Raw genomic sequence first — 20271 nt, forward strand, 5'->3', positions numbered from 1 at the left:
TATATATAAAAAAAACAATGCGTGTCCTTAAAAAATGCATTGGTTACAGCTAGAGGATATGACTAAAAAGAATAAAGTTTTATTAAATAAAAGAATTATTTAGGTGTGTTACAAAAAACAAAATTGTTTTGTACCACTCATAAAAAGCATTTCGAAATCTAATTCTACAATATTAAAAAAGAATCACTTTCCGAAAAATAAATCTCAGAAGGAAAAAAAAACTATTGAAGTTTCTAATTAATCAAAGATAACTACGTGACTTTACATTTAATGAAATAAGTTTTTCCAAAAAAACAAACTGGGAATCATTCTATTTCCTAATCTTATCATTTTAATCTAGGCATGATTTGTACTGGGTGAGTGCTTGTTAAATCAGTTTTAATTGTAAGAAGACCGATTTGTTTCATTAAATTAGTGCAACGGAACAATTTTCCCTTTCATTGATTAGTTTATCTTAATATTTGAAACAAATTGATAGAATTACGCTGTGTAAATAATAAGTCAAGTTTTAATTAAAGAAATGCATAAAGGAATCTTATTCTTTTACAAAAAGAATGGTTTTGTTAAGTTTTCTTTTTCTCATAAAAACAATAGTTTTTAATGATTTTTTTTATCGTTAAAAAATAAAGCAAATGCAACACAGATGTAAAAAGTATAGCTGATTTTTTCTGATGTAATTAAATTTCTGGTCACGTTTTCAAGAACTGATATAATTTTAAGTATTAATTTGAAAAGACTTTTTTAATTCCCTACGACGTATTTTCAAGAGCTATATTCTTTCTTTAGCCTTTACGTTGATATCGATCCGCATTTTGTACGTAATAAAGAACAGGATTATGACGGGATAAAATTAAAAAAAATTTCTTAATTTTATGAAGTGAGTATGTTTAGCAATTTGATAATATTCTTTATTTCAGGATTCGAGTTAAATTATTGCTCTTTAATTTAAAGAACGACTATATGTTGATATTTTAAAAATTACGGTTAATACTAGAAGTTTATTATATTTAAATAACAATAGGTATCAAAAGCGGAGATTTGTAAGTTAAATATGTTGAAATTAAGTGGATTCTAGTGTAATGTGGCAGAAAATACTTTAATGTAATGTGGACAAGTAATACAGAATATAAATGTCAATTGAATTCCAAAAAATGAATTACAAAACAATTTTACATTTCATTGATTAATATGTATAACAAATCAAATGCTTTAGCGAAATGCATAAAGAAGTCTCCATCCCATATAATGCAGCACAAATGTAAAAAAATATTACTGGTTTTGTTTTAAAAAAATGCTATTTCTGATATAATTAAATTTCCTTTCAAGTTTTCAAGTACTGAGATAATTTTAAGTATGAATTTGAAAAGATTTCTTTTTCACTTTATTTTCCAAAGCGATATTATCCCTTTATTCATAATTTAGAACCGTGGTCTTTTTGATCTCCGCACGAAGTCCTGACTTTTTTTTTAGTCACAAGATGTTGACTATATTGAATTAAAAGAAATTTAATTCCAATGAAGTAAGTGGGCATGCAAAATTTGTGAAAATATTTTCAACTATAAACTTTTTGTTAAAGTATTGATAAAACTTGAGGAATCACTATAATATTTTGAAAATTAAGAAATAGCTAAATAGTTAAATTTCTAAACAATCAACAGTAATAATAGGCGTCTGAACGTAAAATGCTAAAATATACATCGTACTGATTAGTGGAATTAAGCAGGAGTCTAATGTGACTGAATATATTAATGGAATGTTGCTTTAATGAAATGTTAATTTAATTGAATATTACTTTGATGGATACTTTAATTGAATACTTCTTTAATGGAATGCTTCTTTAATGGAATGTTACTTTGATGGATACTTTAATGGATACTTTAATGGAATACTTCTTTAATTGAATACTTCTTTCATGGAATGCTTCTTTAATGGAATGTTACTTTAATTGCTTCTTTAGTGGAATGTTACTTTAAATGATACTTTAATGAAATGTTACTTTAATGGATACTTTAATGGAATGTTATTTTGACGAAATGTGTACATGTAGGGCAAAAAATAAATATTTGAATTCTCAAAAATAGGAACTAAGGAAGATCTGTTATACGTTTATATAAATAAGCTTATATTAATAAACTGAAAATATATATAATAAACTAAGGCTTAAATTGATATTAATAAGCTAAGCAAATTGAATGTGCAGTGTAAATAAGCATACAGGATTTTCAATTTTTCCACAAAAAGCATGTTTTAATTAAGCTTTTCTGTTTTATTATGTTCATTAAATGCAGAACAGATGTAAAATATATTACTGATTTTAAAAAAAAAATTACTTCTTCATATAATTAAGTTTTCCGGTCACATTATGTAAGAATTGAGACGCTTTTAGAGTACTAATTTAAAAAGTATTTTTTATTCATTTAATTTCTATCTATGGAGAACCATATTCAATCTTTATTCATATCTAGGAACAACCGTCTTTTTGATCTTCATAGGAAGTCATACTTTATGCAATCATGAGTAAGGTTTTGAAATAATTAAATTAAAACAACTTCTTTGTTTCCAAACGAAATCTTAATAATTTCCTACAAATAATAAAATGTTTGCTATCACATGGTTTGCTTAAAAATACTGCTTTAATTTAAACCGTTAATTCAAGTCTAACATAAAAAAGCAGAAAATATTTGTTATTTCATTGTTAAAGAAACATCGAAATTTTAAGGAAGTAAAGAACGTGGGTTCAAATACATTAAATAAAATATACTATTTTGTAAATATATAGCTTATTCAACATTGAATATAGTGTTTTTACTAATTTATTATAATTTATGAATAAGCTACAGAATAGTTACAACTATCAAAATTTAACTTACTTCTTTGCAATAAGCAGGCAAACACACTGTCCAATAAAATTTGAAGCATTAAATGCTGTCAGAAGTATAACAGGAAACCATCGTCTGGAACATACAAGATCCCACTAGAATAAAATAAAAAAAAAAAAATGATTTTCACGGAATTAGTATCAACAAAAAATTAAGCGATAAGAAAGTATATTTGAATTATGCAGTATTTCTAAACACTTCCAGTAAAAAATATTTGCGCAGAAAATTTTTTTTACACTGTAAAATTGTTTTTATGTATCTTTAGAACAAAAATGGTGGCAACTAATTTCGATACCAAAGTGGTGCTCTTATAAGTGTTCTACTACACCAAGAATGCTCTTGTACATTACTTGATGTTAAGCAAGTTTTTTGAATTCAGTAGCACTAACATTTATAATTACCATCTTAAAGATAAGATGCATGAGGTAAGATTACATGAGATACATAACATAAGATTACTTATCATACATATAAGAGTCAATAAAATAATTATTAAGGTACCTACACTATAAAGAAAGAATTATTAATTTGGAATGTATATGTATTTGTTACTGTGCATGACCGCGATATCAAAAGAATGTCTACTTTTACTGGTGAGTGTCTCACATAGTCGCTTTGGTGAATGTCAGAAATATTTGCCACATCCGGTTTGATATTAATTTATTCGTTGATATCATTATAATTATTCGATATTTTAATATCTGCTGAGGATTGATTGGGAGAAACATCAGTGTTCGGAGTACCTGTTAATTGCATACTGGGAAGTGGCACTTGGCCTTAAAAAAACATTGATGTAGGGCATACCGGGCAAAGGCACTGAATCTTAAAAAACATCAGTGTAGGGTATATCGGGCAAATGTGTACAGAGCAGTGGCACGTAACTAGACCTAGTATATATTTCGGACACTTACCAAATCGACTATGTGAGTTACAACATTCACTGGTGGAAGTCAACAATCACCAATTTCGATCATTCACCGTAACATTTTCACTAATTCCAAAAATAAAATTATTCTGTAAATCAAACAGACGCGCAGCATAAAGAGAATATATTGACGAATTCGAAATATAGGCTTACCAGAGCGGAAGTGGAATCTCTTAGTTCAGAGATTTAATAATTAAAATGTAATTATTCTAAGTACATAGCAAAAAAAATATATGTATATTTTAACGACAATCTTATATTTTGGTTGGCAGCGTCGAGGGCTTTCACTAACTCACGTTAACTTGTATTCAAATGAATAGCTGCCAACTTAGACTGCCGTTGAGAAATAATTTTTATTAAAAATTATAAATTAGTGGTAGCAACATAAGCGTTTTGGTGTATTAAATTTTGAAATTTAAAGCATCAACAAAAATTTATAAATTACCACGACGAATAAATAACTTTAAAAAAATATGTAGATAAGATTTATTGGTTGGCTAATTATGTTTATAGATCTCTCAATAGTTATGCTTTTAGAAATTTCTTCCAAACTTAATTGTTTTACTACCACTTTGTAAAATCTTTTTCAACGACCGTAGAAGTTGGCAGGTGTGTAAATGTAAACAATCTAAAGATTATATTCCAAGCTCTACAACAGCGGTGTTTTCGGAAGTTAAAATAATTCTCGTTGATTATATTTCCTGTACATAAATTGTTTCATAAGGGATTTAAAAATTATTCATGTAATCTTAATTTTCAATTTTATCTAAGTTCCAAATGCGATAAAATCGTAAATTTGGTGAATAAAATTGCGTTTCGGTGAAAGTATTGGCGAATGAATTTTCCTGCTGAAAAAAAAATTATATATTTAACTGAAACCTCAGAATGACGTCAAAATGAATTTTTGTAAACAAATCAGTATTTTTTTTATTCGATTACAGTAATTTTCGGTAGATGCGCCACATAACCTATTAATATTCGATCAGAATAATATAAGCCTGAAGCAAACTACAGTAAAATAGTTTCCTAAGGAAAAAAATTAATCATAAAAAAATCGTTAAGATTTGCAATTGGCAAAGACTTTCGAAAATTGATGATTACTTTTGATATTTGGCTAATTTACTGGTTAATAATTTTAAATCCCTAGCGCGGGCGGGCCCTGGATAGTATTAATGAAGACAAAAATTTCTTTTTAAAAGCATTGCAACTTGATTTCCCCTTTTTGTACTTGTTATTTACTTCATTCCGTTTCTAGATAATTTCACTAAATTTTAAACTTAATCAAAATCTTCATTTTCTTTTACTTCATTGCAAGAAAATGATGTACGGAAAAAATAAAAACATACCTTAAACTTGATTCAACCTTTTTTAATCTTATGTTAGGTGACTTGTTCCCCCACTTTTTCTGTGTATTTTTTTTACAAATGTTGTGTTTGAAAATACAAAAAAAAAAGAAAGAAAATCATAAAATTGATGTATATTCGTACCTATCGAAACGATGTTTTAAGAAATACTAATATTATCTATTTTACTGACATTCAAAAATTTTGAAATATTAACGACAAACAATACTTCAAAGATTAGTTTAGCTTTTTAGAATTTTCCTTTAATGTCCTCTTTTCTTGAATATCTTTGAAATTTTTTTCTGTTTTTTCCTTTTAAAGCTGAGTATTTATTCAGAAACTTCAAAAAAAAATGCAAAATAATTCTTTGATTTATTGAGTTTATAGTCACAAGAAGAATTTTTTAAGCAATAACATTTCTGCTCGAGTCTGCTTTTTCCCCATAAAAGTCCAATTTAAATCTAAAATTTCAAATGAATGCCAAATCTCCAATATGAACTGTACTGTAAGAATCCTCCTAGTATGCGAGTTGAAACATCCAAAATAGCGTTATTAAAAGTGACATTTTTATGCCAATAATAACGGAGTTTAGAATCATATTTTAAAGTTGCCAGTTTCCAATAATCATCTATCTAAACGCAAACGATTTCCGTCTGTAAAATTTTATCACTTTAAGGACACATCTCAGAATGTTTGACAGACTGACTTAAATTATTGAAAATTTTCAAATAAGCAATTTTTTAAGTAACATTCTGATTTCGACAGTTTTATATTTTTATTAACTTCGGAGATTGGAAGAAGAAACATATTTTATGCTAATTCTTTCAGACAATTTTCAAGACATTCTCTTTTTAACTTAAAAATGCTACGTTATTAAAGCGTATTATATGTAAATATTTTTTTTCTATTTTTATATCTTTTGTTCCAGATGTTTTTTTTTTTTAAAAATAAAATCTTCCTATATATGTACATTATTTTAAATAGAAATTAGACTTAAAAACACTTTTTTTGTGAAATTGAAATGTGTCGCTTATGTTTAAACAGTATTCAAGCGCAGAACATGGGTCAATGAAACATATGTTAAACTACTTTCATCCTGCTAATGTGTGTTAGAACTTGCTCAAAACTGTGTTTTAATCAAATTTTAAAATTACTAAATATTTTTATTACGTAATTTTATCGAATTTTGCAATGATTTATATTACTTAAAACAAGTAACTGCTTTTTTTTAAATAAACAATTCAAACACTTTAAAAATATAATTTTTACTTTTTTTCATTTTTACCATTTTGCACTTTAAAAATATCATTTTTAAATAATTTAAATAAAAAGATTCTCCATGTAATAAGAGTAGATGAACTGCTTATGAATGAAATGTTAATAAATATTCACGGTTTTAATAGGCAATTGAACTTAAAACTTTTATTACTTAAGTTTTATTAAATAGTGAATTGAATAGAACTTTTGAGAGAATTAAAAGGAAAGGACAGAAGAGGAGAAATATGATCTCAAAAATATGAAGTCAGTTTATCATGTAGTCATAGAACAAACAGTTACTAACGCAAACAAATGCCATGTTTTAACAACCAATCAGGATTGAGATAACCACATATTGTTACTTGCAGCTATCCCATTAGCTTACTTATAGATGACTGTAGATCTAATCAAGATTGCAGATTGTATGTGAAAATGCAATCATTACATCAGAAGTTAATTCGCTAAGGTAATTACTTAATTTGACCATTTGTGGCTAATTGAAATGAATAAAAAAAAAGATATATAAAACCCTTTTCAGCTATTACAATTTAATAGTTTTTTTTTCTTTTAAATTTATTTATTGATAAATTTAATTTGCGTTTTATGCTTGTAAATTAAAAATCCACATTTATAGATATGGTTCATTTTATTTCTTTAATAATTCATTATTAATATTTCTATTCGTTTATACTTCCTTATTTCAAATCTAAATACTCGTAACTGACTTAAGTTAAAAAAAGGATAGCAGTCATGGTCTTGTGCAGAGCCACACAAACAGCAGTTGGAAGGCAAAAATATTTTTATTGAGCTTCACATTGTATATTCAGAACATTTTCTATCTTTAGCGGAGCTCAAATCGCACACCAAAATCTGTGTGCTTTAGTTTTTATCCTAAGGAAAGTGGCAAATGAATCTCCCTCTATTTTATTATATCTCAGGGTAAAAGGGAAACATTAATAAATACAATTGGTTTATTAAATAGGTCGCGTGATTCCCACAAAGAGCAACGGGAAAAATGTCTTTACTTTTAATTAATACATACTTGGGCCAAAAATAGATTAATAGACAGGATGTGAGTTTAAAAGTGTGAGAAAGCGTTTAGTTTTGAGTAATACATTAAGAAAAGGATTTATAGAAAAGGAATAACATAAAAAGATTAATTGTAGCTTTTTATGTTACACACACAGTATTTTTTCACGGAATATTTACACATAGATGNTTTTTTTTCGTGTTTTTTAAAGAAGATGTTTTGGGGTTGTTTCGGTTACAATGGGGTTGGACCTTTGCAGCCTATTGACGGTATGATGCGTTCTGAGCAGTACATTACTATTCTGGGTAAAAAAGTTGTTCCAGAGTTGAAGAAACGATACCCTGATGGAACAGGGATTTTTCAACAGGATTTAGCTCCTTGCCATACGTCCAAAATTGTCAAGAAATTCATGTCTGAGAATCAAATTGAGACATTGGAATGGCCAGGGAACTCTCCGGATATCAACCCAATTGAGAATCTCTGGGCCATATGCAAGAATCGCCTATTAAATATGGACTGTATAACTATGGAGAAGCTAATCACGGCGTTAATTCATGTGTGGTACAAGGACACAAATATTATAAATGACTGTAAAAAATTAGTGGAATCCATGCCGAATCGTGTCCAAATGTTAATAAAGTGTCGTGGAGATCATATTATGTACTAAAAATTTTTGAGTCTGTATAAATTTAAATAAAATAGCATTTTCTCTTAGTTTTCTGAATTTATTGAGTTTGTTTCAATTAATTTGCACAAGGATATATATATAAGCGATACATCTAAAATATTGTTTATTACAAAATTCGCAATCAGTGACAACAATAGATGTTTGGTGCAGAAATCTTATCGGAGGAGTAGATATCGCGGCATATAAATCGCCAAAGCAATCTAGAGGGACAGAGCTGGGTGTGGGGATCAGGATAAAAGGAAGGGAACCGTTGCTTGCTTGAGGATTAGTGGGGCATGATATCTTTCCAAATAAGGAAGGAGGAATGTCTTATGGTCTCCGACTTATCGGGCCATTTGGCAGGATTCTAAAACTGCTTGAAATGGGAGAAACTGGAGAATGAGAAATATATCATTTAGTTGTGTGGCAGCTACGAAATGTGATTTTAAATTTTTTTTTAAAGATTTTTTTTCTCTCTAGACGTAGGATAAGGTTTCAATAATGACGAATGTGGAGCGAAGTTTTGAAGAATTACTTTGTGTAAAGAAGAAGAATATCTCCGTTTTGATACAGAAAGAAAAAAAAAAGACGAATTAGTCATTGACCTCCACGTTTCTGTTTTAATTATGGTCTATTTCTCTATAATTATGATCTATTTCTGTTTTTGAAAGAAATATAATTCACACATTTAAAGTAGAAAAAAAATGTTCATTTTTAGTTTTGCAACAGTTTATCTTGTTTGGAAGAAACAAAGTTGAGATGTAAATATTTCAATTGAAATTCAATTCAAGTTTAATTAAATTAAAAGCATATTGATTGAATTAAATATTAATTATGAAATTGAAAATTAAAAACACGTTTTTTCGTTCAAGTAAATTTTATAGTTGACATCTTATACTCTTGTATTAGTTATGCTTAATATTATGGTTTAATGCATACACGGCGAAAAATGCAAATCAATTGACGATACATTTTCAAGCGGAATTGAGAGGTTGTGTTTAATTGACTTCTTTAACTAGGCATTCATAAATGAAAAAGATTCCTGATCATCATGATGAGCTGATGTGACAAGGGGTGAGACAAATTTTTGTGTTATCTAAGTAAATTTTATGCTCAATATTTCAATTCTATGAGCGGATATCAATGATTTTCGGAATTGTTGATGACGGGCATATCTTCCCTTAATCTTAATTTTAAAGCTGCTCTGATATGACAAATTCAGTCAAGGTTGCATTAGCAGAGCATCATTAACCAGAAAACTGAAGTTAAAGAACATTAAAACATGTTTAATTGTCAGAAGAAATTTAGAGGAGGTGAAAAGGGTATAAATATAAGATCTTTCAAAGTAATCGAATTAAAATGACCTTATTATTATAGCCTTCTTTGATAGTGTTCGTTAGGTTTTCATAGTATTCTTGATACTCTTGACTTTCTTCTGATTTAATATTTGATAAGTAAGAAACATGTTAAGGGCGTTGTTTAAGGAACACCCGAATAAATTATGAAATTAGGATGCTTTATTATGCTTAATCAAATTAGGTGTTTGAACTTAAAAAATAAGTGAGAAGAAAACTTGTATATCTGACAGATATAGAATAATCAGTAATGATGAGTTAAGCGGTAAAATAAAATAGAACTAGTGGGTTCTGCCCACTGTTCGCTGATGCTCCCAATACCCCGGAAATAATCTGGTTTGCTTTCTTCCTTGTTAAACTCAGTTGAACTGTGATCTAGCGATAAATCTTTTGAAGTTAAATGTATCATCTAAAGCTTTAAAACTATTTCCGTTTAAAAATTTAATTTTTAAATCGCAAAAGCATTATTTAAGTTAAAAAATTTGACGTAAAGTAAATGACATGCAAAAACAATAAGTATGCTTTTAAAGCAATTACTACCAAATATTCACAACTTTGTTAAAATGAGAATTATGAGTTTCACAATTTGAATTGCACAATTATGAATTTCAAACCTGTGAGTTACTATTTTTTATTATAAGCTGTTATCATTATAAAATTGTCATTGAACTTGATTTACAGTGTTTTCACTACAGCGCGAGAACGCGAAAATCTCGCATATTTTTCTATTTTCTCGCATTAAAAAAATATAACCGCGAGAAAGTCGCTCATTCTATAAATAAATTTCAAAATTCGCGAGTTTCTCGCATTTTGGAAAAAATTTCGAATTACGCCGTTTAGAATAAAATCCGTTTCACTATTCTTCCTGGATCTTTCATTATTTTCAACATTTGCCCCATTATATAGATTCCCTATTTGCGAGTATTGTTCAGAACCTTTTCGAACAACAGAACACAACCCCTCCGAACCACGGAACCCCTTTCAGAACACATTTCTCTGCAACCACCTGTTTACCGTAGGTAAGGTTTCTTCATGCAAGACGTTCAAATTTTTTATGCACTAATGTAAGATGAACGAATACCTTGTAAAGGCAAAATCTTCTATGATGCAAAATGACATGATGACAAAAATATTCAATGCTTTAAAAATTAGAAGACGTTAAAAATGTATTATAATTAAAGAAATGATTTTATTTTCAAGAGTTTTTGTGTTTTTTTAGTTCTTAGAAATCTCACTTAACTTTTTGAAATCTCACCCTGTTTTTGAGAAAGGGTGAGAAGGATGTGAGNAACATGAGTATAATATACTTGTATAATATATAAGTATAACATACTTGTATAAGTGTGTGATGGAAACAGAACGTCTTGATCGTCCATGGGCTGTCGAGCCGCTAGATTATTTTTAATATGCTAAAATAACACATATGCTTTGGAGGCACTAAAATATCCGCTGTTGTCCGGCAGCATATAATATATTTGGAATATCTAGCTATCATAGAAAATTGTTTATTTGTTGCTTTCTGATGACTCTGCAAACGCGATACCACATGATGCGTGAAAAAAGTTGACAGAGAACTATGCACAAATACATTTAAGATTCCATAATTACTATCGAAGTAACATGCTTTAAATCAAATAAAAAAAACTGTGTACCCGACTACTAGTTTTTATCTTTGTTTATTTCGAAATGTTTTTTTAAGACAGTCTCTCTTCTCCTTCAAAAACCAAATGTTTCTTCTAACTGTTGAACACTATTCATTGCATTTGTCTCCAAATGTATATAATAAATGCATCGTGTCTTCTAAAATTCGATTATCTTCCCAAATGCTTTCCAAAATGTTTTCAACCAATAAATAATAGGGTTGAACATAGTTCTGGAAAGATAACAAAGTATGTGTGTTTTCTAGAGCATAAGTAAGTGTTGGATATATGTGATTCCAAAGTTGTGATGCATCCGATCGTTGATAAATGCTATGTATTAAAATAGAAAGAAGAAGAAAAAAATTATTTTTTATTTTAAGGAAATGTAGTTGCCCGGACGGATGAAAATATTATTTAAATTTATTGGGGCAATTTTGTTTGAAGAGTTGCAGACACTGAAGAGATGTTTATTTATAGCTAAGAAAAAATAATAGTCATTTATCCTCTGAAATTTCGTTTATATTTAAAAGAACTGATATTTTACAGATGTTAAAATGTTATCTTGTACTTTTTATTTGTGAATATTTTTTGAAATTTTTTCCTGTAGTTACATGATAAAAATATCTGAATTTTTTAAATTTTTAAAAAAACTAAGACTATTAGATTTTGAAGTAGGTGATCTTCCAACTATAAAGAAGGTGAAAAGTTTTAAAGGTTCAGCAACTTTTCTATAGATATACTAACAGGACAAAACTATTTTTTTTAAAAAATTAAAGGATATTAGACTTTAGCTTTTCGACTTATTATTTAATGAACTCTTCAAATTTTAGTAGTATATCGGTAGAAAACTACTCAAAAGACCGATTGGACAAAACTAAATAAGTTTTCAAGTTTTTTATAAACGGAGACTGTTAGACCAAATATGTTTTCTTCTTTCAATTTTAAAAGGAGTGAAAATGCTTCATTTTTTGGCACTTAAGTTAAATATTTAAAATCTGAGACTGTTAGTCCTAACATATTCGCTATCTATCTGTCCATCACTATTGTGGTTCGTCATCTTATTTAACGAGAGTTTCAAACTCTTTAAATTCAAGTTGAGGTTTCGCAATTATACTAACTAGACAAAACTAGATAAGTTTTCCAAATTTAGAAACATAATATTGTGTTTAGCTTTAATTTTGCGTTTCTTATATAAGGAGAGTGACAACTCTTCAGTTGTGGTGTTAACTTTTTAATAAGTTATACTAAGTTAAACTAAATGCACATGCAAGCTTTCAAAATCTATAAAAATTAGATCTTAAGATCATTATTCTAATTTAATAAGTGGGATGAATCCTTCAATTTTCAATATATTCAGTAGTTGAGAATTTTTCAGTAACTACTCAAAAAAATATGCTGTAATTTTATAATCCGAAAAATATTAGGTATTAAGCTTTCTTGCTTTTTAATTTCAATATAATGACAAAGTTTAGTTTAGAGAGAACTAAACTCTTCTATTTACTAATATAAACTTTTGATACTGACGCATAAATGCTTAAAAAAAAGCAAAATTTTATTATGGACACATCTTGAAATGATTGTTTATGAAAATATGCACAGCTCGAAAGGCGTGTATGCGAAAATGAAATGACACAACATGAAATGCGTGTATACGAAAATAGACCCAGCCCAAAAGGCGTGGATACGAAAATGGACACAACATGAAATGCGTGTTTATGAATTACTATTTATGAAAATCGACTTAATTGATTTCATTTTCGGACTTCATTTATAAGTATTTTCCTTTCTTTATTGAATAAATTAATATGTTCAAATAAATTCTTATAGTATTATCGTCAATTCACCTAATCAATTAGTGCAGTTTGTAATAGTCTTTTTTAAAAAAGACTTTAAAAGTCGACGGTTGTATTACAAAAGGTCCCATTTAGAATTGTGGTAGCAAATGCGAGTGTTAAAAACTTAAATTTTTTAAACTCGCTTTATTGTTTTGAATTCTGAAAACGAAGAAATCTGCCAAAAAGTTTCAACTGTCATATACTCCACTACCACAACTCCAGGATCATGGTTAGTGCTTAAATAAAGAAACATATGCACAAAATTCTGTGTCCATTCCGTGTTCTCTGAAACGTATTTTGATCTGTGTCCATTTTTTAAACACTCATATTGAATTTTTTTTAACACGCATCTTAAGCTGTGTTTAGAGTAAACTCACCGACGTATACATGTTAGAAAAATATAGCAAAATAGCTTTTCTAGAAAAATAGCAAAATAATTTTTTCTAAAAAATAGCAAAATAGCTTTTAAAAATTATTCATATAATTCATTTTGATTAATTCAAAACTAATTTTGGGATTCCAAATTAATATAAAGCAATATTACTGGGTGTAACTACAATTGCAATCTTTTATATAAAAAGGAATTCTTTCTTTCAAAGAAATAAAAAAAAATATTACTGGCATTTCTATAAACCACAATATCTTCCTGAGAGTAACTTTCATCTTGGTATTTATGATGTCGCAGTAACAATAATAGATTTTCAAGAAAAGAGAACAATAACTTTTGTTCCTAGAGAGCAACTTTCTGGAGTCTTATCTTCTGATTTTCGGATCAGATATTTGTTCTTTTACGAAAATATATAAAACTTATTGAAATATTTTTAATTAGAGCTTCTTGATGTTAATATTGATTAACCAAGTATAAAGATGTTTCACTATAACTCAAAGAAAATATTTTCTTTTCTGGTATATATTTTATAAAGGGATATTTTTAATTAAACACTGAGATTGCTATCGAAATTGCGTATCTTTATGTTTGCTATTCATAGGTTCCTTTTTTAAAAATTTTGTTTTTGTGAAGTTTTTGTTGAAGTTATGTCTTATTCAGAATTTAAGAGTTCTACCTATTTTGATTTTTTTTAAATCATGTTTATTTATTACTATACGTTTTAATAAATAACAATGATGCAGACTAAAATTGTTATAGTTCCTTTAAGAAAGTAAATTTATTTTTGAAACACAACAGCGAAATTTCAAAATAGATTTTTTTAAATATTTTATATTTGAAGGCTAGCCGACCGTACTATATAGGGGTCAGGGAATGGGCCTTGTATCAGAAAGGTTCTGGGTTCGAATCTCGGATAAGGCATGGATGTTCTTTCATTCACTGTACTATATATCCTTACTGTGGGCCCAGCATTGGCCCACCTAATATGGTGACCCAAAAAGTGTGCCAAGAAATATGCCCTAATACTCCCGAATTGACGTCAATATCGTCAATTCAGACGATATTGACTATATTCACGGTTTTCGCGATACTCACGTGGACATTGGAAAACTTTTATTTTTTGGTGTGTTCATAAATTATTGTCAGTTTCCTTACGTTATTAATTTGTTTAACGCAAGGATTCATCGATATTTTTAACGAATAAAGTGCTTTAAAGAGACGAATAGTATTTTTTATAACCGTCGTTGAACAGCAGACCCAATTTTGTGAGTTTACGACTACTAATGTTTAACTCCGTAGCCTTGAAAGTTTAAACCCAATCCAGAAGACAAGGGAACTACTGGATCGAGTATTGGGAGAAATTTGCCTTCGTGGAGGACTTTTTGATGGAGCTAACTCGCATTTGCGTTACACGGTGAGGAAGACCACGAGAACCTCCCACGGTGTGCCTCCCACGGCGAGGGGACTCTAACCCATGATCCGTCTACCACTGGGGATATTTCACGTCACCACTGTGGTCGGTGCAAGCCGTAAGTGGAATTCGTATCGACTGGAATTCGAACCCGGTTCACGTGATACTGCCAAAATTAGAAAAAAATCGTGATTCTTTTAGAAAGAAAGAAAGCGGTCAGTTTTGCGCTATAAAATCTAACCAGATAATTGTCGAAACACAAACCTAGTCTTATATTGTAGATAATGTTTTCAGCTGAAACTTTTACAATTAGAATAACTTTGACAGACAAACAACAGATTAAAGAATGAATGGTATATTTCCCGACCTTACTCCAAAAAAATATTGTTTTTTAAAGTGCAAAAAATTTTGTGCAATTGGTAACTATCGCAAATTTTTTAAAGAATGTAGCCGTGAATACTTTTTTAAAAACAATATCGGCATAAAATGAAATAAAATAACATAATTATTTTTAAATATGACTTTATTTCAGATAATTAATAAACAAACTAATAATAACTATAATAAAAATAGCAGACGTAGTAACCAAAGCTAATTAAATGCTTTTTAACTTTTCGTAAACTAATAATAGAATCAAAGATTCGAAGGTTTTAAAAAAGAAACAGTTATTCATATTTCCAAACTTTTCCGTTAATCATATGATCTGCTAATCAATATTTTTGAAAACATTTTCATTCATTTTTCAAGATTTCTTAACAAAAAATAAAATCAACTAATTGAGAATTTGAGTACCACAAGTGGTTTAAAAAATTTGATATCGCTACTTTAAGGTCTTAATATGAAACTAATGCACCATTTAGAGCATTTTTCTACACTTTTACTTAGATTGTTATGAATGGTTCTACAGGCCTATATCTGGAAACTTTGAAACCACTTAACATGATGCATGACGCTTGAGGGATGTTTTGTTTAGTTTTTTTTTATAAACATCTAAAATATCACCACAATCTAAATATCACCAGAATTTGCAAATATCACAAGTCTCCTGCAGGAAGATATATATTTCGGGTTTTGCATTTGCCATGAAATAGTTGCATACCAACAACTTCAATGTCATTAATTTTTATTTGGCCAAATAAACATCAATCTCAATTTTTATTTTTATTTTTGTTGATTTTAGGAGACATTGCCTTAAGTCATAATTTTACAACTTTTTTAGAACATTCCTTACTTCGCAATTCGAACGAAACATCAACGCTCTTCTTTGAAAAAAAATTTAAACTAATTTTTTAAAATTCACTATTATTTACTTTTATCATATTAATATATAAAAAAAAATTATATTAACTAATAAGTTTGCAATTAAAACTTTTTTATATAAAAATAGCCAACTGTAAAATCTAAGTTTTGGCATAAAAAGGATTCTTATGTAGTTAAAATTAAATTAACCTTGCAATTTACCTGTAATTATTTCACATAGGTCTGTAAAACAAATAAGTAATTTATGAGGGAATGGCGGCAACCTTCAATCCCTTAGTGTTGTCCAATACATTTCCTACTCTGATTTAAAGTAAGACAGTTATATTATACAAAACAAATGAAATAAAATAAAAATATGACCACCGAAGCCGACGTCTTCAGGGGGTACCGGCCCCGGTAGCCATTAAAAACAAAACCATTTCTATTTGAGGGAGAAGCACTTAACTGAGCAGCCCCAGTTAAGCATTCTATGNTTTATCGGATTAATATATAAAAAAAAATTATATTAACTAATAAGTTTGCAATTAAAACTTTTTTATATAAAAATAGCCAACTGTAAAATCTATAAGTTTTGGCATAAAAAGGATTCCTATGTAGTTAAAATTAAATTAACCTTGCAATTTACCTGTAATTATTTCATATACGACTGTAAAAAAATTAGTAATTTATGAGGGAATAGAGGCAACCTGCAATCCCTTAGTGTTACCCAATACATTTATTACTCTGATTCAAATTAAGACATTTATATTTTGCATGCTAGCTATAAGAAATACTGAAGTTTCAAACAAAAAGTGTAAAATTATTAGAAGAATTAAATTTATACCGATCATAAATTTCAATTATACTTGGGATGCCAACGGTTCCGCTTTCTGCAAAAGTTTTAAAAACAATATGTAGCGAATTAAATAGTTAGTCTTGCAGAACAATTACGCCCTAAGTGTCACCACGAGATAACTGCAATAAATTTGCATTTCTGTTGATGCTTTGAATTGTTCATAGGGAGTGATGTAAAAAATCACTTAAAAGGAAAAATACTAAACAAAAAAATAACTTCAGTTTCGTTACTACTAGAAAATATTTCCTTTTTTTTTCAAAACGGAGAAGGTAGGCATCTCTGAAATTGTATCAATTCTTAATCTTATTAATTTCAATATTTGATACTTTTGTCTCCTGGAAATCCCTAACCAAAGAATGTACGCAGGGGAAGAAGTCTAGTTTCTATAGACATGAAGTAAACCAGTCTTTCTAGGTTAGGTGCGGTCCTCGTGTATAAAGGAAAACACGACATTTTTGGGAGGGGGTGGGTCACAATAGCTGATGTTCTTGAAACTGGTTTGTACCCTCATCTCTTCCTCCTAACCACGACTGAGATTGGGGTAAAGAAGAAAGTTTCCCTTTGTTTCTGGTTGATTTATTCTGCATTTTTACACTATTAATAAACAGTACTGCACTATTAAGATATTTCTTTGAGGATGCATTTATTTATATTTTGATAGGTTTCGAACTAATTATGCTTCGAATGTATCATTCTACTAGTTAAAATTGCCAAGATTGATGCAATTTTCATTATGATTTGTAGGCTTTTTTTCAGGGTGCGTAGCGTTTGTAAAAAGTACTTAAAGGTGCTTTTTGGGGGATTTCATTTTTAAAAGCTTTTAAAGGTGCATTTTTCAGCTGGCGTTTTCAAAAAGTGCTTTTCCCCCCCGAATAATTTTTTTTCTCCCTTCAGTCGCTATCTGGTGGATCCCATGTATTTCACGAAAAATGGGTTGTTTGCTACGTAATCATTCACGCGGACTTCATGTCGTACCCACGTTATGACTTGCGCATGCACGCGCACTTGAAACCTGAGTGCCCCAATTCGGATGCAGAATATCAGATCCTTATGAAATGTTTCTCTTTTTAATTTATTTTAATTTTATTATTGTTTATTTTATTTTACTTCTAATACTTTTTTGACGTAGGGGGTGCGGGTACTTTTGTTCTGAGTTCAGGGTCAAGTTGAATTCACTCGATGATTTGGGAAAGTAATGATTGTTTGATTTACGTCTGTTTCTTTTTGGGTTTTTGTTAACGCTAAAACTGTTTATAAAAAGTTTTTGTTTCTCAATGATATCACTGATTGAATATGAATTTTTTGAGTGCTTGAAAATTTTTGTAAAGTGCTTGAAAAGTTTTTAAAAAGTGCTTATTTTTGATTCAAGGATTTGGCAACGCACCCTGTTTCTAAAAAAGAAAATTATAATTTCTTAAACCGTGAGCTTTTTTTGCATACCTTTATTTCCAATTGCACCAAGAGCTTGATTTTTTTTCTAAAAAAATATGCAAAACTCCTTTTTTAGATAGCCTTTAGTAATTTGATTGGTCATATACAAAATCTGGCAATCTAAACTTTTGAGCCATGATGGTTCAGGGGAAAGAGCGTTCACCATCAAATGAGGTGAACCAGGTTCGAATCCCAGCGATGGCTGGTTGATATGACTCCGCATCCGGTTTGCACCGACCAGAGTGCTGTCGTGAAATAATCTCAGTGGTAGACGGATCATGGGTTAGTCTCTTTGCCATCAGGCTAACCGTGGGAAGTTCTCGTGGTCTTCCTCTCCGCATAACTCAAGTTAGTTCCATCAAAACGTCCTCCACGAAGGTACACTTCTCCCAATACTTGATCCAGGAGTTCCTTTGTCTTCTGGATTGGGTTAAAAATTACAAGGCTTGTCGTAAACCTTAAAATTGAGTCGGCTGTTCATCGACGGTTATAAAAATAAAGTCCAAACTTTTGCTAAAAAAACGAATTTCTTTTCAATATGGTGCTTTATTTTGCATTTCATTTAAAAATAAATACTTATTTGTCGAAACAAAGAATGTATCAGTCTTAAAAGAGTTGGTATGTTTCTTGTGCAAAAACTGCGTTGTATAAGCACTCTTGTCATTGTGTTTAATCAGGGGTCTGTCAAGACATTTTGTGAATCGTCCGTTTTTCGTGAAATTGTGAAAAAATTACTCACATTCTTTCAACCAGGGTCCGCTCTTATGAATTTGTGCAAATAGGGTCCGTTATTGCAAAAAAAAAATTTTTCAAGAAGTTTTTAAATTGTATAGGCATACAAGATTATGCTCAACACTGTAAAACTGTAATTAAAAAAATTAAATTTTAAAAAATAAACAACAATTGCTCCTTCTAAATTAGAGATGCATCATACAAATATTTGGTATTTAGCCTATACTGCTGAACGCAGAATATTAATTTCGGACGAATAATGGAAGAATCGTCTGCCGAAGACAAAACTTAATTCGTTTACATCCATCTTTCTTGTTTTCTGCCCTGGAAAGGGTTTATTCGATTAACAAAATAATAATGAAGATAAACAAATTTGTGAAGGGTCCGATTAAAAGAAAAATCATTTTGTGAAGGGTCCGTTTTTAAGTTAAAATATTTTGTGAAGGGTCCGTTTTTATGAAAAGATATTTTGTGAAGGGTCCGTTAGCGGACTCAAATTTCTTCTAAACCGACCCCTGGTTTAATATAATACAGTTAACTTATAAAATTACTGAATTTAGAGATTTTATAGCAATATACTATTTGAATTTATTATTAGGAATTTGTCAACAATTTTAGCCCTGGTATTTGCTGCTCGTCGAAACAAGACAGATGACTGAATGAGATATTACATCATATCTTTCTTATATTTTCGATTTTTTTTTAATATTTCAAAACTAATATCTCTCAAAAATCTTGATCAAACATCAAAATTCCATTTTTACGCTTTTGACTGATTATTTCGTGACGAATGAATCTGAATGACATTTGAATCTTTTTGTCTTGTTTTAGTATTCGCTTTCCAAATGCGTTTTAATTATAAAAGATAAAGTTAAAAACATCTATAAAATGAGTTCAGATTTGTGTTTCTGCAGTCACTCATTCGGATTTTAATCAAAACCAAGACTTTAAAAAAAATGTTTTTTTTTTTTTTTTTTTTNTTTTTTTTTTTTTTTTTTTTTTTTTTTTTTTTTTTTTTTTTTTTTTTAAATTTAAGACTTGGGGTGAGGTCTAAATAATTATTGATTGATCTGAAACTTTGCAAACATTACCTTTGTACCAAATGACAACTGTTGAGAGGATGTCATGAGATATTATATGGAAAACAATTATTTTCTTTCAATATTTTTCGATTTTTTTTATATCCTTTCGATATTTCTGTAAAAAATAGTTTACAACTACCTTTTGAAATGGATGAACTGAGTGAGTTTATTACTTCTAATTACATCATTAAGAGCAGAAAA

At 29.2% G+C, this 20271-nt stretch overlaps 1 protein-coding gene across 1 annotated transcript in view; it reads right to left on the reverse strand.

Moving 5' to 3' along the window:
• LOC107444471 (beta-alanine transporter-like) overlaps window positions 1–20271 on the reverse strand; it is a 275373-nt gene that overhangs the window by 118305 nt on the left and 136797 nt on the right. Inside the window, exon 2 of the mRNA XM_071179361.1 lies at window positions 2871–2974. Coding sequence (XP_071035462.1) covers window positions 2871–2974 — 104 coding nt within the window. The remainder of the gene's footprint in view (window positions 1–2870; window positions 2975–20271) is intronic.

Source organism: Parasteatoda tepidariorum, chromosome 4 (assembly GCF_043381705.1).
Source record: "Parasteatoda tepidariorum isolate YZ-2023 chromosome 4, CAS_Ptep_4.0, whole genome shotgun sequence".
NCBI lineage: Eukaryota > Metazoa > Arthropoda > Arachnida > Araneae > Theridiidae > Parasteatoda > Parasteatoda tepidariorum.